General features: G+C 51.3%; 2 protein-coding genes across 2 annotated transcripts; both read right to left on the bottom strand.

The window, feature by feature from the left end:
- Positions 1–4,430: 4,430 nt before the first annotated feature.
- On the bottom strand, positions 4,431–7,049 carry CRYGS (crystallin gamma S). Its single transcript, XM_037406311.1, has 2 exons — positions 6,715–7,049; positions 4,431–4,756 (listed from the first exon to the last, which is right to left on the bottom strand). Exons 1-2 carry the CDS (start codon positions 7,021–7,023, stop codon positions 4,484–4,486), a joined length of 582 nt encoding a protein of 193 aa, XP_037262208.1. The 5' UTR covers positions 7,024–7,049; the 3' UTR covers positions 4,431–4,483.
- A 6,145-nt stretch (positions 7,050–13,194) lies between these two features.
- TBCCD1 (TBCC domain containing 1) lies at positions 13,195–22,132 on the bottom strand. The gene is made up of 7 exons (XM_037406309.1): positions 21,674–22,132; positions 21,445–21,594; positions 19,345–19,711; positions 18,189–18,375; positions 17,539–18,036; positions 14,310–14,470; positions 13,195–13,718 (listed from the first exon to the last, which is right to left on the bottom strand). Exons 1-6 carry the CDS (start codon positions 22,013–22,015, stop codon positions 14,341–14,343), a joined length of 1,674 nt encoding a protein of 557 aa, XP_037262206.1. The 5' UTR covers positions 22,016–22,132; the 3' UTR covers positions 13,195–13,718; positions 14,310–14,340.
- Between the last annotated feature and the right edge of the window lie 50 nt (positions 22,133–22,182).

Here is a 22,182-nt window from a genome sequence, read left to right as displayed (position 1 = left end):
ATCCCTCGTCACCCCTCGCACGTCCCGGAGAGGCAGCTCTGCCTGCGCACCCGCTCGTGGGCACGGCCAACCCCGCACATGGCCAGCACGTCTGGACGAGAGAGGACACGAGGGATAGTGAGCAGACGCCAGAAGGGCCTCCAAGGACATCCATGTGTGTACACAGATGTGCATGAGATACGAAGCAGCTCAGGTCTGCCACTGCAATGGTTGTGCACAGCTGGAAAGCTCTGCACGCCCACCGCTGGGCCAGACTCCACTGACAAGCTCACAGCGAGATGGACAAAGCCTTGAGCATCACCTCCTGTAATGCTTTGCTCTGTGCAACCTTCACATTTCAGCTGCCGTCAACAGGGGATCCAGCGGGTGGGTTGCACATAAAACAGAGGAAAAGAGGACACCTGGAAGGGTTGCACTGGCAAAACCAAAGTATGTGCTGTAAGCACGAGTGAGGACCTTCAGAGACTGCCCAGGTGTGGTCTAGGGCAGTGGCTGAACCTACAGAGCCTTTGGTTTCAGCAAGGAGATGGTGGGAAACCCAGAATCCAAAGCAGCAGGGCTCCAAGGGAACCAAATGGCAATAAAGTGTTGCCCCAAAGGGACACTGCTGAGTCTCATTCATTAATGACCTTTGCTGGCAGTAGAAAGGCTCGTCAAGTTGCTGATGCCTCAGGACTGAAGAGCATCAGCAACACCAAGAGAAGACCCACAAAACCCTGAGGACCACTGTGGGAAGCACGAAAGCTCAGGCTGTGCCCACAGCAAGCAGCAAGGAGGATTTCTACTGCAACCTGGGTGCATCACTGCTGGGAAACCTGGAAAAGGAGGGCAAACACAGGAGCGTGGGCTGATGGCATCACACCTGCCACGGCGAGAGCTGCAGCCAAGCCCTGCTGCGGCTGCAGTGCCAGCAAGCTCACGTCATTAGGGCCTGGGAGCAATCTGAGGGGGGGACAAAGCTCAGCACAACTGTCCCACTGGGATCATGCAGCAATCTCTCCTAGCCTAGGCAGAAATCTGAAGATGTGATGCTCTGTCGCAGAGATAACCGTGCCCCACGCTGGGCCGCCACCAGCCAGCTCAGAAAAGGAACAAATTGGCAGCATTCAGAGGAATATTCTTCATTTCCAAGCATATCATCCCTGTCCTCTGGCAGAAAGCCCCCCCTGCCCAGCTTTTTAGCAGCTTTTGCATTTCACCAGCCTGAATCCGAGGTGGAAAAGGGGAGGGAAGAAACTGGAGACCATTTTCATTTGAGAACTGCGGCCCTCCTGTGCGGCTGAGGGAGCAGGATGGGTCTTCACCCAGAACTGGAGGGAAGGGATGGGCCAGCAAGGATGGGTCAGGGAGCAGGGGAAAGGGAGGTCACCATCCCACCAGCCCTCATAGAGGGTCCCCTGGGAACAGGCAGTTTTAAGAGGCACCTCCAAATGGGTGCTACCTCCCACCGTTCCCCAGTCCCACCTGGACCTGCTTCTCCCCAGCAGCTGGAGAAAAAGTTTGGAGAAGAGTGGTGCAGGGAGGAAGAAAATAACAGCGGGTCTTTGGGCACCAAGGGGATGGAAATGAAGGTGACTTCAGGATTTCAAAGCCAGCCTGTGTTTCTCAGTCACAGCCGGTGCCGGATGGGCTGAGGAGGGGAGACGCTTGCCTGGCAGGCTCTGTTTCCAAAGTCCTTGCACACCCACCGGATTACCGAAGACGGAGGAGAGGAATGCCTTATACCAATTAATTCCCAAAGTGTAATTAACATCTGGGCCAGCTCGTGTGATCCCCAGCTGCTAATGAAGCATGGCACCGTTTTAATTCCTGCTACGCCGCACCATCTTCTTATTAAATCCAGGAGTAGGTTCCATCACATTTCCCTTAAAGGGAAAAAGGAAAGAGAGAGAAATGGAGCAGGATTTGTCTCAATGAAATATGATAGATTAGAGTTTGCTGGATAAAGAAAGTAGGAGTGGGGGGAGGGCACAAAATGTGAAATTTCGTAGGTGTGTGTGCGCGCGGGCATCTGTATATTCTCTCTCGCAATGACCTCCTTACACCCCATCCATCAGCCTGGGGTTGGCTTATTCTAACTAGCAGAGTCTTTTCTCGTGTCTAACAGGCCCATCAGACACAATCTGCATGCCAATTACCAGAGCAGACCCCCTGATACTGAAAAATGGAAATTAGCTGTCAAGCAAAAAACAGCATCAGCAGGCTGGGTTTGGATTGCCTGCACTCCCCGCTTGCTCTCGCCACCGCTCATATCCATATGCACTCCGCTCTGCGTGCAGCCGTGACAAGGGAGCCCCCAATGGAAAAAGTAATCTAGAAGAATAATAAAATAAAAAAAAAATATTAAAAAACCCCACCCAACTAGCATATTTTATTGTTATTTGCATTGGTTGCCAACATTCAGGGCACAATGCAAAATACACCAGAGGGCAAGCGCCAGCCAGAGGAGCGGGGGGGAAAGAGTTTGGATAATTGTGTTTTTGCAGTGGGTAGATCAAGCAGTGTAAGGGAAGGACATGGGGAGGGAATGTTACTGTAAGGGCAAACCAGAACCAGGTCTGCTTCCCCTGATGCGCCGGGGTGGATGTACACCAGCAGCCATGGGACTTGTAGCACCCCAAACGTGCGCCGGCACCCACTGCAGGGTGGGACAGATCCCACTGCAGGGGACACAGGATGGGGAAGCACACTGCCCCGGCAGGCATTCCTCAAAGCTGGGGTGGGAGATGGCTGGAAACACACTGGCCAGAGCATGCCCAGCTGCAGGAGACTTTCTTTCCAAAACAGGGATAGCAACCGGCTCCCCACAAAAAACGGCAGCCAGGTGATGCTCGGGCTGGTGCCTTGCAGAGGTGGGAGCCAGCAGCCCTTGGAGGTGCTTGGAGAGCTTTGCCAGGAGCCAGGGGGGAAATGGAAGCTGGAGCCAGATGCTGGCAGGGCTGGTTGGTCCTGGAGAAATATTTTAGGGGGAAAACACCCTGAGCCCCAACCATGATGCCAAATTGTCTGCACCCTCCTGACCCATGATGGAGAGGTGACAGATGAGAAAGGCAAGGTGGGACGGAATTTGGTCAAGAGGATGCATCACCCTTTGCAGCAGAGGGCTGAAACAGGGCAGGGAGCTCAGGCTGGGGGGTGGGGCATGAACTGCAGGGTCACAGCAGAAGGAGGAGGAAGGCAACTCTCTTCAGCCCACCTTTGTGCTGGGGGAAGCCCAGAAGGCCGGAGCTGCCCCTCTCAGCAGCCTCTTCCCACTCTCCACCGGTGGTTGCATTCCCGGGGGGTCATAGCACCGCTGCTTGACAAGCATCACTTAACCTGCTTCCCTGCTCCATAATAACCTCATACATCAACTGGGAAGAGACTGCAGAGCATGGCTAGAAGGGTTCTGCTCCTACGTCCAGCATCATTATCCCAAGGCCCCTTGGCTCGATATGCAAACAGGCTGTGGGTCCCCGGGGTGCCCGGGAGGAGAGTGCCCTGCGCAGCGGACATCAGTTATCCCTGTGCAGGAGGCTGTGTGTGGGCACACGGTGACAGTGCAGACCCAGCCTGACATCTAGCAGCACTGGGCAAGATGGGGTGCTGCAGGCGGCAGCAGACTGGGCTGACTGGAAGCCTGACAGCCCCCTTTGCTCTGTGCACATCTCAGGTGCCCGGGGACCTCTTCCTGCCCTTTGAGATCATTCAGCAGCAACCTGCCATCCCAAAGCAGCTTTCCGAGGCACTCGCCACCTCTGACCAGCTGCCCAGCCTAATGTGCTGCTTAGTCCCATTTAAAGCAGCCAGACCCCTTGTCTCACACCTCCAAGGGCCACCCTGTGCCTGACACATTGGGCTGTCAGGGTCCCCAGCATCCCCCACTGAGACTGCAGTCATCTCCCTCCTGCCTGCTCAGGGGCCCCTGCCTCTCACCTCCACTCCTCCCCAGTCCCATTGCCTCGTGCATCACGCGAGGGACATGGACATGCTCCTTCGGCAACAGGACGTCTGCTGCCCGCTCAGGCTCCCCCGGGGGGGTCTCGCTGCACACGCTATGGGTGTAAACCTCATCCCTTCTCCCCAGCCACCAGCAGCCCTTTCTCCCGAGCCACCATGGAGCAGCAACACAGCAAGCGGGGACTCTACAAGGTCATGACAGACTGAGCCACCCACAGCCAGCACCAAAAACTGGAGCCCTGGGGATGGGTGGTCCCACCGCTCCACTAGAGCACAAGCTCCAGCTTCAGGATGGCTTTTCCCTGGAGAGGGGCAGTGGGATGGGGGGGAAGGGAGGGGACAGCCTGGAGGAAGGGGATGACAGCAGAGACAGGCAGTTGGGGCTGGCAAGGAGGGTGTTTTGCTTAGACAAGGCTCAGCTCCACACCGGCTCCCCCAGGGCAGGATAACTCGCACACAGACCCCAGGAATAAGTAGGAGAAGCTGAGCTGAGCGACTCAGTTGCTTTATTGATGGCTTCTGGCAGCCCAGTCAATGGGCTGTATCACTCAGCGATGCTGCGGAAGGACTGGACGGCGGGGCTCGCTGCTCCCCACTCCACAGGTTTGCGGTACTCCCCCTTGGGCAGCAGGTACTGCCTGCCCCGGTAGTTGGGGTGCTCGTAGAAAACCCAGACACCCTCCAGCACTCTGCAGGCATGGACCTCGCGCATGTGCCACTCCTCCATGACAGAAGGGCAGTCTTCAGTGGCTTCAAACATCTGCCCACCAAAATCTCCTTTCTCAAAGACCTGGATGTGGCCCCGGCCTCCACTCGGCTAGAAAAAAGGAAGAGAAAATGGCAGAGGGCTGGGGGGAGACACCGACGTGTCCCCAGCGGATGGGAGCAGAGCTGAGGCACGGTTAGACTCATGTCAGGTACAAACCACCCCCACAGCGTGCCAGGACAGGGCTGAACAGCTCACGTCAGCCCCCAAAAGCGTGTCGGGGAGGCGACCAGGGTAAATCTTGACTGAGCATCACGTGCAAAGCGTGCACAGAAGCATCAAGGCAGAGCAGAGCAGTTTCAGCTCAAACCCCCACCGCAGGCCCGCTGTCACAGGGACGAAGGGGGCAGGGAGGGGTAAGGCCACGACAGCAGGCACTGGGCTCTCCGTCCCAGTCCCGCTGCTGGCTGGGACCCGTCAGCCACGCCACGTGAGCATGAGAAGGAGAGAAGGACCCCCTCCACTCCCCGCTCCTCCGGGCAACGAGGAGTTTAATGAGCTGGTGACCCCAGCTGGGCTGTATTACAGGCAAACACAGCACGGGTATTTTCCACTGTGATTTGAAGCGCTGCTTTGCCTGAAGGCTCTGCGGCAGTTTTAATCTGCAGCTGCCTGGACACCATCTTCCCCCGCCTCCCCCACCCGCCCCAGCCTGCTCTTGTCGCCAGCCCCAGCCAGGCTCGGCGGGTCTCTCGGATCCGACGCTTCTCCAGGGCACTGCGAGCTGCAGGTCCCCATGCAACCTCCCCGGGCGCAGCACGGGTAGTCAGGCACCAGGTGCACGTGCAGGATAAGGCCTCCGCATTTCATCCTGACGGAGGAAACTGTGTTGCTGCTACAGCTCCCACGTGTTTTGCCTCCTTCTCTTATGCCAGATCAGTGCTCTGAACTGGCTGGAAACTCTCCCTGCCCTGTGCAAAGGGATTTAGACCTAGCTCAAACCCAGAGCAGGCTCAAAGCCGCGACAGACCTCCAGACATGAAAGCAAAACCCCTTCTCAGCTGTGAGACCTGCTCCACGCAACAGGAATCGACGGCTGTGCTACTCAAATCAGCGATGCACAGATCTCCAGTGCCTGCCCCACTGCTGGCAAGAACACAGCAGCGGCAGCACGCAGTGTCTCAGCCCCAATCCACACTCCATCCATGCTCCCATCCCTGCCACTTTTAAAGGGTGCTTCTCCCCACAGGCTACCCAGATTGTCCCCTCTGCTTCTTTCTCCCCCTCAGCGCTTCCACAAGGTGTAAATGCTGCTCACTGTCAACCTACATTTATCCCACCTCCTGCGGGTGGAAGGAGAGCTGCTGCCGGAGGCTGCGGAAGCATCTCACCATCATCAGCTAGGAGGGCGATGAGGACAGTTCCTGCGCTGCAGTGGGGAGACATGCACTGCCCCGTGCGCTCCTAATACCAGGAGACAGCAGGCTGCCCAGGGAGGGGTTCAGGCATCCCTCCTACTCCTGGTCACTCCAGGTCTGCTGCTGGGGCTGTTCTCTCCATGTCCAGAGGGGCTCGGTGATGCTGAGATTCAGTTCCCTGTATCAGAAGGGAGCCCTGGCTTGCTAGAGGGGCAAACTGCTCCTTGTTCTCAGTGCTCCTGCACAACCTGCATCCCACTGTTGCAAGCCTTGTGCCCACCGCCCGATTTGGATCAGCTGGCAGCACACCACAGGGAAAGCAAGGGGCAAACCTCGGTGCAACCCTGAAGTCCCAAGAGGAACATGCAGATAAAACTAAACTGCTGTTCTTGTGGAAACTCACCTACAAAGTGCTTAAAGGGATCTGCTTTTCCCCACTGCAGCCAGAAGTGGAAGAGATTTACCTTCTCCACCCCCCGTACGCCCTGCCGGTCCCAGAGCAGGACTGCAGGAGCAAACCCCCTACAGCCACCCTCTCCAAGGGAGCTCCCACAGGTCTCCAGGAGGATGAAGGCCACCCACAAGCACGCTGAAACCCTTTAACAATAGGTGTTTCAATTAAAATGTCCCTCGGGAAGAGGTCACACTTACTATCTGGACGGCTTTGCAGGAGCCAAGGCGGTCGTTGAGGCCCATCCAGTGGTGGTAGTCAGGGTACTCCCCACGCGTCAGAACATACATGTTCCCAGAAAAGTTCGGCCTCTCATAGGCCACCCAGGTGCCTCCATCCACACGGATGGAGTTGCAGCGACTCAGGTAGGTGTGAAAATCGGGGCAGTCGCTGTCGCACTCATAGCAACGGCCTAGGAAATTCTTGTCTTCATAGAAGGTGACCTGAAACACAAGCAGAGAAAGGAAAGCAGGGAGGTTCCTCGTCCCCCGGCACGTGTCTGCATCCATATTCTAGCTGTACCATGGCATGAAATATCTGAAAACAGAGCCCCCAGGATGTCAAAAACTCCTCAAGCTCCACCGCTGAGCAGGATCAACTGCATCCCAGCTCACCGTGGCAGCCAATTCACCAGCCTGGCCCCAACACCTACAGCTGCCACCAATGTCTTGCCCTGCCCAGCACCTGATTCGGTCCCAATCCAACCCAAAGCTCCCCTGGTGAAGTCCCTCCCTGTCCTCTTTGCAGCAAAACACTATTAATACATTTCCCTCCCACCTTCTCTAGATCAGTAGTTACTAAACAATGACCAAGGGAGCTATAAGCAGTCGATGGACTACACTAAGCAGCATTTCGTTACCGAGTGTTTGCAGTTAGACCTTTACTGATAAGGGGGTGGTGAGGTCGCTTTTCCCCTGGGTCACATCTTCTAGCCCTGCGAGCGTCCTCCTTGTTCCCACTCTAACACTCCACAGCTTGCTTTCTCAAAAGTCAGTGCCAAAAGCTGGACATCACGCAAGCTTTACCAGTGCCACAAGCTAAAGGAGTGCTGCTCCACGTACGTGGTGGACAGCAGAATTCTTTGGAAATCCGAGGACTGCATTTGCAATTGGCCGCTTCTGCTTTGGTTGCTGCAAGTTTGCGATACAGCTGACACTTCCAATTTGTCACATTTCTTTCCCAAGACCTGCTCTACGGCCAGGCAGCTGACTGCAAAGCACTTTGCTTAGGGACACTTCTTCCCTACTTGATCACAACCTGTTTTGAAATGGTCTTGAGAGCTGGTGAGCAAATCCCATTCCTCTCGCCCGAGGTATCACCAACCCAGGCAGCCCTGGAGAGACAACACGTGCTTCCTTCAAAAAACTCTTTGTGGGAATATTGCCAGGCTCTAGACCCAGAGCAGTCCCTTTTTCAGCCCCATTTTTAGATCCTTCCAGATGACACTGATCAAGAGCTGCTTTTTGCAATAAGGGTTCCCAAACCAGCATGTCTATTTTGACTACACCCCTTGTTGGTTTATGATACTGTGATGCCAGACCATGCTCAAAATTACATTAGTTTGATGTGAACCAGTCTCAGTAAAACCCTTTCAGCTGCACCCAATTACTAGCCCATCTTCCACCTTAACAGGAGTTTGATTACTTCAGTGTCTTCTAGAGCCTTGCATCAAACCAGCTGATATGCAGGCTGGTTGATCCAATGCACCACGTACTCAAGACATTTCACCTTTTCCAGCCTTCCAGTACCACCCCAGCCCCATACATGCTGCCGGGTTATTTGGTAGCATCTGAGATCACCTCAGCCAATTCCCCCAATTGCTCTGGAGAGAATTTTTCTGGCCACAATGGTTTAAACATCTAACACGTAGTACTCTGTAATCCATTTTTCCCCACAGTTTTTCCATAGCTTGAGTATTAAGACACAGGACCACCTTTTGCTCCTGGCTGGTTGTACTTCGGCTACTGGTATTGGTCTAACATGACTGCTGTTGACAATACCGTTCATTGCCACAGTTTCAACCCAGGAGATAGACTCAAATCTAGGACAACCCCCTCCCTATTTTTTTTTTTTTTCATTCACTTTGTGTTAAAAAATAAATTAGTCACAGTTTTCCTGGAGCTGGATGGTCAGTGTGTCCCGCCAGCCTGACCAGGTATCATGCCAGAGGATTTATGTTGTTGGTCTTGTGGCTTGTTAGTAAACCTTTATTAGGATAATGTTATTTCCCTCTTACTTCCAAGAGACTGATTTCCTATCACAAAGTAGTCGGCACATCGAAAAGCAACCTGTCCTCACGTCTCTCCCTCTTGAGCAAGCTCTTCCCTTCTTCAGCACAACGGAGAGCTGGGAGATCGCCACCACCCTTCCAGCAAGTGAATAAAGATCGTAAAAGCTGTGCACTAAAACCTCCAATTCCTGTTTTCCCGCACCGCTACTTCTGAGTAGTTAGCGATGCTGGTCAGCCCTTGCCAGCCACAACCCTGCTGGTTTACACATCTGGATCTCAGCCCACAGGTCTGGTCTCAGCAGGCAGCACCCTGCCCGGGCAGAGCAGCACCTCCTCCAGCCTCACAGCAGGGCGGCTGGCGGTGGGAGAGGAACAGGTCTCCGTCACCTCTGGACTTGGCTTTGCACAGGCTGCCTTGATTCCATGGCTGGCATCCAGCAGAGCCAGCTCCTCCAGTGCTGCCCTACCACAGCAACTGTGCATGCAGTTGGTTCAGTCGGACTTTAATTTTGTAACAAAAAAGCTCATTTGATGTCCCTTCCCCACCCAGCTTAACACAACTGAACTTCAATTTGACAGAGCTACCTGGCGTTCCCAGGAGGGTGTTTTCCCTGTGCTTATCAAGCCACATAGCCAAAGAAATCCAAGAGCGGAACCAGAGTACGGCCATTCCCACACAACAGTGACCAACCAAAACTGTCGTTCGTTGTTCTATACTTAGAGGAAGACTGAAGGAGCGGGCTCCTGCCCACCCCCTCCCCACCACAGCCCTTTGCGCACACCCTCCGGTCATTTCAGACCTCCTCACTCAGCGCTTCTCAGCTTTCCTCCAGCGATTCAGGCACAAACAGACCAGATGGACATTTTTCACCTGCAGGACAATGACAGGTGAATTACAGATTTCAATCCCGGATTCGTCAGTCCATTCCAGTCGCATCTTACTCCGACTCCTTCACCAAAGCCACCAAGTTGCTCTGCTCGCAGTCCTAACCCATTAGCTGCTCGCTGCCCAAACTTTGCTTTTTGGGGGCTTACCTGGCAGATAACAGATTTGCCATAGTAGATCTTCCTCACAGGACTGTAAAACTCTTACTCCCTTGGCCACCTCACAGCAGCTATCACACCTCTTCCCACCTGCAGCTCTGTTAGAAGGAAACTCGTAAACAATCACTAGCAGCACCCACTGCCTTTTGAGTAAGTAGCATGGGGGCAGCGACCCCTTCCTGGGGCAGATCGCTTGCTTATGTTGTGAGAAATTGTGTTTAATTCTCTCCTTTGCCCTTTTCTTCTCCCTGGAATGTGCTAGATGAGCGCAGCACAGAGAAAAGAGGAGATTTGAGCTCTTTCAGCGACAACTCTCTTGGACATTTTGCTGCACCACAGCAGTGCATAATCAACGAATTCCCTGCAGCACGCTCAAAGGGGCCATGGCTTTCAGCAGGGGTAAGGGCAGTACGTGTCAAAAGTATCTTCAAACATATAGAAGACTCCAGCATGGATCAGTTACGTTTCCCCGGCACCTTCCCTACGCACGGGTACGTAAAGACCATCCCACTGCAACCCGCCAGCCACCAGGTTCACAGCCAGCAGCACACACCATCCTCGGTTTCTAAAGACTGTTCATCAATAGCCAAATGACTTCCAGCCAAGATCACAGAGGAAAGGAGCCGGAAAAGAGCGACTGAATCCAGATCTTCCACAGCATCAGCCAGTGCCTACAAGACCACTCTGCTTCTGAGCCCTCTGCCCCCTTGGGTTTTACAGTTTCCACAGGTTAAACGGAACATAACCCAGAAGCCAAACTCATACAGTGAAAACATGTACACCTGTCCACAACCTCTCAACGGTTGTTTAACGTTTCACAGGAGAAACTGGCCGCCAGCCCCGAATTCTCACCCTCCATTCCCAGCTGTTCATTCCTGCCCAGTCCCAACCCTGCAACAAGGTCTGCGTGACCAACCAGCCCAGCTCTGCTAACTTCGTGACCAAAGAACAGAGCATTAGAGCTGGATCCTCAGCTGACACATGCCACTCTAGCTGTAGCTGAGCTTTCTAATCTACCTCCTTCTCCAGTTTAAATTCATCTCTGCTGGTTCTACCAAATCGGAAGGCTGGTTTGCATCTCTCAGGGTGACATGGTCATCACTCAGGTGTCTTTCTGTCGCAGCACACCCTTTGCTCCACCATGGAAGGGGGATGCAACGGCTGCTGCTAGTGGTGTTGGGACCCGGGTCCTCCCAAGGAAGCCTTCCACGAGACTCTGCTCTGCAAACGCAGCTCGTCACATTCACTGCTGGCACAGCAGCCTCCACCATCAATTTATAAGGCATCAGATCCTGGTGCATTTTAAAATATCCCTTCACCAGTCACTGTGTTCAACTCCATCCTCTCACTGAGCCACACCTATAGGAAACAGCCAAGATCTGGGAAAAGACTAGGCAGGGCTCAGCTTCAGTTTCCCTCCATTTGAAGAGGGATTCCAAGCATCTCCTCTTGCTGACACACTGACAGAGGGTGAAGCTGTCAGCAGAACAAAGAAATCAAAGTTTCTCCACAGCTTATCCCTGATAAATTCTGTACTCTTAGCCACAATCATGAACAGGCTGCAAATAAACTTACCTTGGTTCCAGCTCTGGACATTTTCCGTTCCAGCCAAGCTCCCCAGTGCTGGAGGAACGTCAGAAGCTGTTACAAACAGCCAGGATCTGAGGCACCCTTTTTATAATGGGCTTGTTTTAAACCAGACAGCCGCTTTGTCATGAGAATAGGATCCAAAAATTGAGTCAGTGATTCTGAGGCTATAGCCGATTTCCAGAAAAGCAAACAGGATTATGGAATAAAGGAAGGCTTCGCCATCCTCCCTTTGTTACCATTTGCTGAGTCAGAACACCAAAACTCTGCCAAACACACTCAAAACACGCAGCCCCCTGCCAAGTCCTGGAGGACGGAGGGCAATCTGGCTGCTCTCTCCCTTTCAAGCATGCTAAACAAGAAGGCATCCCCATCAGCTCTAAAAGGCCCACCCCCATTTGTAAGGAGGAGACCCAATATTTATCAGAGAACATTCCCATGCAGCAAAAGATGCAGCTAGGAAACAGTAAACACGTGCTCAGGGCAGACACCACAGGCTTGCAAAGAACAGCCTCTGCATCAAAAGCTCACAATGGAAACATCTGTGCAGCAAACAGGCCATGTATTTTTATAGCACACCCTCAGCTTGAGCTATACTGCTCCAAATGATGCCTGACAGAAGAAAAGAAGTATGCCTGGCCACACACCCCCAAAGTGAGTGATTTCACCCATCAGATAGTAAAGAACGATGCCCAGATTTGTGACCGTATCTGCTAGCATCACAAATTCAACTCAAAACTCTTACACCACTGTCTGAGGTTTGAGCAAAAAGGTTTTTGCTTTTAGCCACAGTCTGGCCCACTGAGCAGGGAGGGCGAGGATTGCTGGCTTATGGACACCCACACACCCCCCCCCGCCAGCGCATTATGAAAAAACACCTCTGCAGCTATTCACTGCACCAGCCCAAAGGCTTAGTGAAACAAAGGGAAACAAATTTGGCACAGCAGCGCCTGAAACACACAGAACCTATTTCAAATCTGTCAGGACAAGCAGTCTCGCAACAGCGGCTCTGCGTGCCACACCGTGTACACTGCTGCAGCTCTGCGAGATGCAGTCAGATACAACAGCCTGAGGCAGACACACTCAGCACCAATCTGCCCATTTTAGATGTCTTGAATTGCCCAGTGCTGTTGCTTACACCTCTTACGGCTAGAAAGCTGTGAGGCCACTTAGATATTGGGGTTTTTTTATTCAAATGCTGTCTGAAGATCAGAGTTTAACCACAATGTAGGTCCTATCAAAAGGCAACTCAGTACGTCCACTAGGACATCTCAAAGCTCCGCTGTGGTCACTATGCACATCCCTCCCTTAAATGTTGGTTAAATAGAATAAACTCACCTTGCACTGCATCACTCGACTCACCTGGAGCTAAGAGCGACCTTCAGAAAACTTCTAACATCACAACAGCTGGGTACACTGGAGCACTAAACGCCCCTGCCTTCCTCTCACTCCAAGCTTGGATACTCCTTCATAAGGCACCGACAGCTGCTGCCTTTGGTCACCCACACGATGCCTTTGTCTGCCTTGCCTGGCTTATTTAGGTGCTCAGCTATGAGCAGATATCCCCATGAGAGGTTCCACTAGCGCATGAAAATGGTACTCATTCAAGCTGATACCCTTTACAAGCAATATTAAAGGTAGGAAACAAAATACTGTGCTACGGCAGCCTTCAAAACATTCAACTCCACGGCGGTTAATAAATTAGCACTTTCCTCTCAGCTGACCTGTTCACATTTCATTAAGCTGTAGAGATGTTGCATCCCTCTAACACCCACCATACAGGTAAAACCCTCTCCCTAGGACACATGCCAAGCTTATCTGAGAATTTTGTTTTATTGACATTCGTTAAAACAACGCAAACATGTAAAAGTTAATTCCATAAAAACGCATTGCTTAAGTGCCACCTTCATATAAAAAAAATATCCATTGAATTTCATTCATTAAAAAAAAAAAAATCAAACATTTCTTTTTCACATTTACAGAAGTAGTGCAGCTGCCTTGTACCATACAGACACACACGATGCCCAGAGCCCTGCATCCAGCTTTGCAACGGGAAGGGCTCCTGTGCCAGACACCTGCACGCCACGGACACTAACCGTGGCGACAGCCTCCCTGCTGAAGGATCCACAACAAGGCACACTTCATCATCCTCCAGTGACATGCACTTCCTCAGTTACCAACAGCATAGTTACAGCATCTTCCTGGGAAAGTAGCAGTGACCAGAAATCCTGCAGCAGACAGCCCAGTCCACACCGAGGCTGGGGGTCAGATCCACATCGAGCGTGTTCAGGCAGGATGGCCACAAAGTCCTAATGAGAACTGTTTTCAGTGTATATTCCGAGACTGTAACAAAATAAGAGGAGCAAATTTTACTCCCAACACTAGCAAAGAAAAGGCAACCCAAAGACTAACAAAAAGGAAAAAACAACAACTTTACAACAGTTTGAAATATGCAATGGCAGAAAAGCACAATAAGGGCTTGTCTCTGGCTCCTAAACCACTTCCACTTGGGAAGAGAAAGAGACCACAAAGTACGAATTATGTGACATCTCACTCGACTCTTTTAAGCAAAAAGTAAGACAGATAAGTACAAACATTAATACACACAGCCTCTCTGACAGAGCAGCTATTCAAGTAAGTTTTTACATCAGATTACATACAATATCCCTATCTGCCTTTATAGACACACACGGATGTCCCCAACAAACCAAACAGAACACCTGCAGAGAACAAGGGGGGTGCTGTGTACACAGGGAACAGGTTCAAACTGCTTGAGAGGTTTTGACTGCAAAGTAAGAACTAAAACCAAATGCCAGGCTCTCGGGAGAATGGCCACTGAACAGCCTCCTTCTCCTACCCCTGCCAAGGCTGTGCAAAGAAACACGGGGCAATTCTTCCTGATAAAGAATCAAGAGAAACAGGCCCTCTACTCACCCCTGCTTTCCTTCCGCTGCACAGGAATGTTCTATCCTGCTGCCTGCTTGGAGCCTACGGCAGGAGGGACAAGGCTATCCAGCTGCTGACGGTTCCCTGTCTCAATCAGCCATTCGTAGAATTTGTTTTCTACCAGTATCTGGAACTGTTTCCTCTGATCCCTGAAAGCAAAAGAAGATCAGCAAAAGATCAGTATGTAAAGGTCACACTTATTTATAGTACTATACTTTCACTACCAAAACAAGCTTCCATATACATCAGAGCTAAGAGTTGGGCTTGATGCCTGAACTGTCTGTACCAGGAAGAGAAGGTTTTTACCAAGTGAACATGACTATGGTGAACCCCAAAGGCAGAACTGGCAGAGTTAGAAAAGTCATGCAAACTTCCCCATCCCACCAGCACAGCAACCCTGCCCCACAGGGCTGCCTGCACTTTACTCTTAGAGCACAGATTAAAAACTGTCTGAAAAGGGAGAAAAAGAAGATTAGTAACCAGCATTCTAGCACTAAAGACACAAAATTCTGTTCTGACAGCATCTGAAAGAGAGAGGACGGAGATCAGGGGAAAAAATGCACCTATAAACAACACTCCTTAACTAATTCCCATTACTGCTAAATAACTTTTGGGGTGGTTTTATTAAGACCAGCAGTAACAGGGAATGCAGGCTCTCTGTCACTGGCACCAGTCAGATGCCCAAAAGCAGCACAGTCTAACAGCAATACTTCTCCAGAGTCACATCCCAGCCATCAGTTCCAGAATTTCTTAAGCCAAAGGTGGCATGGGTGTTGAGTAGTCCTGCTGGATTTTATTTTTTTTTCTATGAGCTTACACAATTCCTTTCACAACCCATGTAAAACATAACATTTTAAATATCCTGTGGGATTTTATGTGGTTTTGCTTTGAACCCAATCCTAATTTGATGTGCTGATCCCACCCCACGTTGGGAAGAGGAGCAAACCAGCCCCATTCATTTTTGTGCCACGGCTTCAGAGGCCCGGTGTACCGAGACCCTTTTTTGAAGCTGAAGGTTCTTCTTTGTGCTATCGATTACATTTGAGACATTCCACAGAAAGCAGGGTTCTAGGACAGAAGGTAACCTAAATTCCTCCCCAGAGAACATGAACACAAAGGCAGTCACTTCTTTCTTCCCTTATGGTTTTATGTTCTCCAAGTGCTCTTTATATACCTTGATCTGCTACTGACCCTGAAAGACATTCTGTCTCATATGCTCGGAAAATGAATAAACAGGATTTTATGCTTTTTGCGAGTTGTTCCTCAAGCTGTCTTATTGGTCCTGTCTTACGGGGGTTTTACTTTCAGCCTGGCAGGATTTGCATTCTTTTTTTGCCCCACTTTCCTCATTCAGACAACTTCAACTTCTTGAAAGATGTCTTCTTATTTCTAACATTCCCTTTCACCTCCCCGTTCAAGCACGGCAGCTTTTTTCTTTCTACAAGTCTGATATCCTGTTTGCTCTAAGCTTCCTAGTTGTCTCCCTGCCTGCAGGAGACAGACACATTTTACACTGTCAGCTGACCAGTTTCTTTTCAGCAAGCTTCTACACTTGGCAGAGTTTTCCCCCTTTTAAGAAATTAACCGCTCCAGTAGTGAGCTTTTGCCTCTTTGCTGTGATTGCTGTAGAGGATGTTAAAACTAAGCATATAATCTGTATTACTTCACATTCCTTTAACAGCAAGATTTTGACAGGCCAAACACCTTCACAAAACCCTACGATGCGAAGTGGCAGCCCTGGGAGGACAATGGGTGGAGGGGGAAGCACCTTAAATGCAGCTGATAGACACAACAGCTAGCACAAGGGCTGAGGTTCTAACTTTCCTCTCTGAAAAGTTCTGAGTTTTCTCCCTGAGCCCTTGAAGACTGAGAATTTCCAAGGTTTTTACACCTCTGTCACCACTACTGGATCACTGCTGCTCAGCTACCCTCCTCCTATAGCAAAATCCTGCCTCAGAATCCTTTCTCTCTCCCAGTTTTTCAAACTGCACGCTCCTCCACGCTCAGCACAGAGGCACCTGGACTTCAGAAAAGAACAAGGGAAGCTGAGGGAGCTCCTCCAAAACAATGAACAAACAAATGGACCAGAACTCCTCAGCCTGGTATGATGGGAACTGTTGACAGTTTGACCCAAGAGGAGGTTTTCATATTCCGTGTTCCCCACAGTATAAACCCCTCCAAGATCACTGCTTATCATCACCCAGTTACACACCCGTGGCAACTCATCGACTGAGCACAGAACAGAAAGAAAATCTATACAGCTTAAGTACAGCTTAGGGAACAAAACTTGTTGTCATCTCTTCAAGTCTTCACAATTGTACTATCCCCGTTCTGTCTTTGCAAAGGAAGCCAGGTCCTTCAGGTTGCTGTATCAAAACGGTTCACAAAAACATAAAAGCTAAACTGAAGTCAGCAGAGATTTGTACCCTCGCCCGATCTGGCTGGTTGCAGCAGGAAGCACGCTGACACAGGGAGCAAGCTGAACTTTTTCAGAACTCCACAACAGGTGCTGAGAAAGCCAGCAGATGCTCACGGTACATGGGGTGGGATAGATAGGCCTAGCTAGCACAGCAAAAGCTGGGCAGAGGATTCAGCGTGATCTGGTAAGGAGGACTTTAAAAGCTACTGTCCACAAGGTGATCTACCGTAATGGTCCACATGCACATTCTTAGCTCACCTCAACAACAGATGGGACAGTAATTTAAAGCTTCAGTCTCAATGTAAAGGTTGGGCTAAGAGCGACCGTCAATCAGCTGCAGGCCAATAATTAGTCGAGCTGTCGCTCAGGGTACGCACCCAGATCTCACCCATGGCAGCATGCGACACTGGAAGCAGAACAGAGACAGCAGAGAGACAGTACCCAGCGTGAGACAGGTTGTAAACTCTTACTGCCAGGGTGGATCCCTCACCTCAACCATCACCAGTACCTAGGCATGCTTTTCCTCAAGTCTCACAAGCTAGGAAAATGCAATCAAAACAATGCACCTCCTTCAGAGTTACGGTTGTGAGCATTATTCTTCTCACTATAATGATACCAAAGACCACGATCGCAAGATTGCTAATTACTAATGCTTTAGAAACGGCATGCAAGACATGATTCATGCAAATCAACCCATTATTAAAGCATTTTTGTTGGACCACATCAAAGGCATCTTCTATTTGCATGCCTGAGCTGAGCTGCAATGCAGCTCACACGTTCCTATTCAGACGCACTCACTTGGTCAGGCCTGCCTCCTTCACAGTTTTCTGCCAGATCTGTATCTTCTGCTCTCGCTGACTCAGCGCCTTCTGATAGGCAGGGGGAAGCCCACCCGGCGTCTCCGTGGTGTCTCCTTCCATCTCAAAAGGAATTACGAAGGTGTAGAAGTCCGAGGGGGGCAGGAGGCGGAAGACACTCATGTCACCGCTCTCCTTGCACACCAGCATGGGACTGTCCCAGTAGTTTGGCAGAGTGGCCAAGCCCACTTGAGCCATGTGGTCTTCAAGCATCGGATAATGGGTGTGGAAAGGGGCAAAGCTGACTGCTTGGTTCCCTGGGAGGATGAGAGGCTGGGTAGGTGTGAGAATGTAAAAAGTACAGCCAGTGGTGGAAGAAAGGGACAAACGATGGCAAACCACAATGACCTTGACATTGTCACAGCTGTGGACATGAACAGACGCCTGCACAGGGCCAAGGACAAAAGTGCTATTCCGGCACTTCTCAATGGTCACAGATCTGCCAAAGAACAAGACAGCGAGGACACGGTGAGCAGGAAAGAGCAAAACATTTTCAATTTTTCACTGCTTAGTCTATCTAACAAAAAACTTTGCGCTCGAACAAACCTGCTGAAAAGACATCTAGCTGTGTTCCAGGAGAACAAAACTCACCGGAGAGGGGAGAGGAGGTAAATGAAGGACTCGTTGCAGCGATGAATCCTTACATGAGCCCCCACGAGGGTGTCCGAGCTCTTGGCCAGTGTCTGCTTGTACACCTGGCTCATTATCACCATGGGGAACACCTCTGGCACCACACGAGTATTGCAGGCAATCTTTGCTCTCCTGGTTGTTCCTTCAACTGCAAAATAAAGATCACCAATGCATTTAAAATTAAAGCACAAAAAGGTTACATGGGATCCCTACAGGATGCTGGCTCACTGCCCACATCACTCAGCAATCCCTTGAGAAAATAATCAGGCCACAACTTCAAGGATGGTACCGTCAAGCTGCATCACTTCATGCACGAGTCACACCACCCACCGATGTGTGCCTGCTAGGCAGGTCAGTAGTACGGAGCAGGCAGAAGCTCCAGAACTCAGGGCACATTGGAAGATCAAAAACTCTTCAAGATTGTTCAGGGGCAGCCAAAGCCTCCCACAGGCTACAGACAGCCCTGCCCTAGGCATCTCCATTTCCAGAAGTCTGGTCCCAAACACAAGATTTAGCCTGGAAAGAAGATCCTTAGGGCAAGTTTTATGCTGAAAGCAGGAGCTGCATGTTTTAGAACAGTGAAATGCTCCCTCTACAGTATAATCCTTGAGCAACCTCGCTGTCATACCTAACATACTGTCACTCTCACGTCTATGCAGTCAGAGAAACAACGTATTAATCCGATTCTTTTTCTCCTAAGGTTGAAGATGCTCTGGCTCCACCACCATGTCTCTGCAGGTGAGGGGCTGTGATTCAAGACAAGGAAACCTAGACCAGTTTTCAGCTTTGCCGCAAACACACCACAGTATCTACTCTCTGTGCCCAGCTGTACTTGAATAATGTAGTAATACTGACCTCACGCAGCGGGGCCTTTAACAATGAAGTTGTTGCTGTTTGCTCACAAAAGTGATCCAAGGACCAGAAAAATGCACGCAGATGTCACGCAGCACTCTCTAGTTGCCCAGACTCACCTCTCAGCTGTTACTTTCCCCATCTCCACTGACAGTAGGAGGAAAAGAAACCAAGCTCCCCCCCCAACACTGCCAGACTCCTGGTCAGCAAGAGGAGCTGAGACCGGAAAGTCCTTTCTGAAAATAAAGGCAAGGCCGGTAGCTACCTTGCTGTGCCCACGCGAGTTTCTTCCCGGACTTGAGGCAAGCATTCATTCCAAAAGGGTTTGTCGTCAGGCAAGACCTCAGCCAGCTCTCTAGCTTGGGGAAAGAGAAGGCTCTGGAAACCTTCGAGTAGCCGTTCTGCCCGTGACAGGGCTGCCAGAGGGCAAGCTCATGCAAAGGATGGACTGTCTTGGATTTGTTCACGGTCCCTTCAATAAGAAAGCTGAGAGCACAGACGGCTTCATAGGACACCAAGCTACTGTGGGTGGAATGGGAGGTGGCAGTGAGCTGCTCTGGCTCCAGCAGCAGTTCCAGCATATCCAAGAGGTGGCTCTGCACAAAGGCACGGTGGTCCTGATCGTTCCAGTTCTTGGTGGGCAGAAAAACACACAAAAGAGAGGTGAAGAGGCAAGTTCTCACAGAGCTAGCAAGCTTTACTGACATTATACAATGCATCCTTGCTTACGCTTGTCCTAGAAGGGGGAAAGCAAGTCAAATGTGGTGCTCTCCCCTGCTCACTGCTTCTGCTGCTCTGCTTTTCCAACCCACAGAAAGCAACCTCCCCGCAAAAAGGAACAAAACCATTTTATTCTAACTCCAAGCACCACATATTTCATTCTAGGAAACAGGAACAGACTCTCCTACAATCCTTCCCACACAAATTCAGCCAGCTGCTGCTGGCAATTGACGGCAGGAAAGAAATCAGTAACTGACAGTCAAGGTCTCGCAACTGCTCTATTGGAAAATTGCCGCGTCTGTTCCAGACCTTCAGATATGATTCAGTGCCGTCTCCTGAGGCACTGCAGGGAAAAAAAGCAGAGGGTCATTTCTTCACAGCGAGCACACCAATAAACCAAAAGACCTCTGAAAGAATCATTAGTTCAAATTCTAAAGGGCTCCAGACAAAAAAAAAAAAAGCGCGAGACTAGAATTATGGCAGACCTTAATAAAGACAACCTTTGTCGGCCCGTGAACTGCAAAACAAGCAACACACGGCTGCGATTACACATTTTCCTCACCATCTACAAGGGCTGTAGCCAAAAGGGATGAGAAGCAGCTGCAAACGTCTTGTCCAGCAGCTGGAGATCCCTGCACTGTGACAGAGACCCCCTTGGACTGGGCAAGCCTCTCCACACCACTTCAAAGGGGACACAAGCACTGCTGAAGTTGGGGAAATCTCACCGGATCGCACAGGGAAAAGTGGAGACAGCCCCAATTCCATCGGGACCAAAACCTCCAGGAGGGGTACACGGTAGTCAAGACACACCTCCTTCCTGTCCAGAGTTTTATGTAACAGTTCTAGTTTAAAAGAGAACATCAGCTTTTATGGATGTTCCATGCCCACCCACCTCACAGCCCTGTGTCAGTTCTTCTCGTTTCTTTTTTCATTTGTTCACTCTTTCAGTATAAAATTACCCCGTTCCTATTTTTAATTATTTCAGCTTGTCCCAAGCTACATTCCCCTACCTCAGACAGCTCATGGCATCACAGTTGTGACAGAAATCCACAGAGTTTTGCAGCCAGCCTTATCACGTTACCAATCGCTCTCAAATACAGAGTTGCCCAATAAGCTGCACCCAATAAATCCAGCTCGCTTCTCTTCTTTCAAATTACTTGACATTATTTGAAAAGGAAACCATTAAACATTTCCATCCACATGGTTAACCTACAGCTGACCAACCAACTCCCCTCTCTGAAACGTAACGCCACAGACCATCCCGGGATTCTTATACTCTACAGTGGATCACTGGAAAGCAGCCTCCAACATAACAAAAGCTTTCCATTTGAGTAATAGAAAAAGCAAAGAGGAAGCTGCTTCTTAAAAAGAGAATTGCCAAGGCTCTTGGAAAACTATCACAGTTGGTCTCAGACTCTAGGAAATTCCCATGGTCAACTCTTGCTGGTAAAGCTGCAGAGAATACACCAACCTCGTTTTGTTTACTACTGAGTGCAGTAACTCCAATTTGACTCTAGCTTAGACTTGACCACAGGCAGTATTACACCCTCCCAGGAACACACCCACTGCTTTTCAGCCTGCCTCAGGGCAGGACTTTGCAGTTTCCCACCGGGCCACACAAGGAGAATCCTGTAGCCACAGGTACCTTATTCTCGCTGGCCGATTTTCCAGTCAGGCTGGGAGACTTGGTCCTGGGGCTGGGCCACTCCTCCCCGATCAGAGACCTTCGCAGAGAGACCTTGTTCACCTGCTGGAGGTACAGGAACAGCAGAAACTGCAGGGTGTCTACGGACAGCTAGCCAAGAGGGAGAGAAAGAGGCGTCAGGCCGGGCTGGGGTCCCCCACACCCGCCCGGCCCGGGATTGGGCTCCTGCCTTGCTCCGCTCCCGCTCGAGCTCCTCGGCGCTGGCGCAGGCCGCCTCGGCCTCGGCCCACTCGAGGCTGCGCGGCGGGTCGTGCCGCAGGAGGCTGCGGAAGAGCTCGAAGTAGAGCCAGGCCAGGCCGCGGCTCAGCTGCAGCTTCCCGCAGGCGACGTGCCGCCAGCAGGGCCACGACAGCCGCGGGAAGTAGCCCTCGGCCGCCCGCGCCCGGGCGTAGGCCACCATCTTCCGCAGGTAGTGGGGCCCGAGGCGGGTGGGCGGTGGGACGGGCAGGGCCCCCACCAGGAACGGCTCCACCTTCACCCACAGCCGCACACGGACCGCCACCGCCTCCATAGCGACCGCCGCCGCCGCTCGCTTCCGGTGCCCGCCGAGGCGCCGCGCGGAGCGGCACCCGCGTAGGACCAACGAGATGACCCTTCCCTCACGCAGTGGAGGACTCCGCCAAGCCCGGGGTCCGCCCCTTCCCCTCGGAGCCGATTCCGATTGGCCGCTCAAGCCAG

Source organism: Falco rusticolus, chromosome 13 (assembly GCF_015220075.1).
Source record: "Falco rusticolus isolate bFalRus1 chromosome 13, bFalRus1.pri, whole genome shotgun sequence".
Classification (NCBI taxonomy): Eukaryota; Metazoa; Chordata; class Aves; order Falconiformes; family Falconidae; genus Falco; species Falco rusticolus.
The sequence above is the reverse complement of the archived record's forward strand: the minus strand, read 5'-3'. Positions and strand labels throughout refer to the sequence as shown.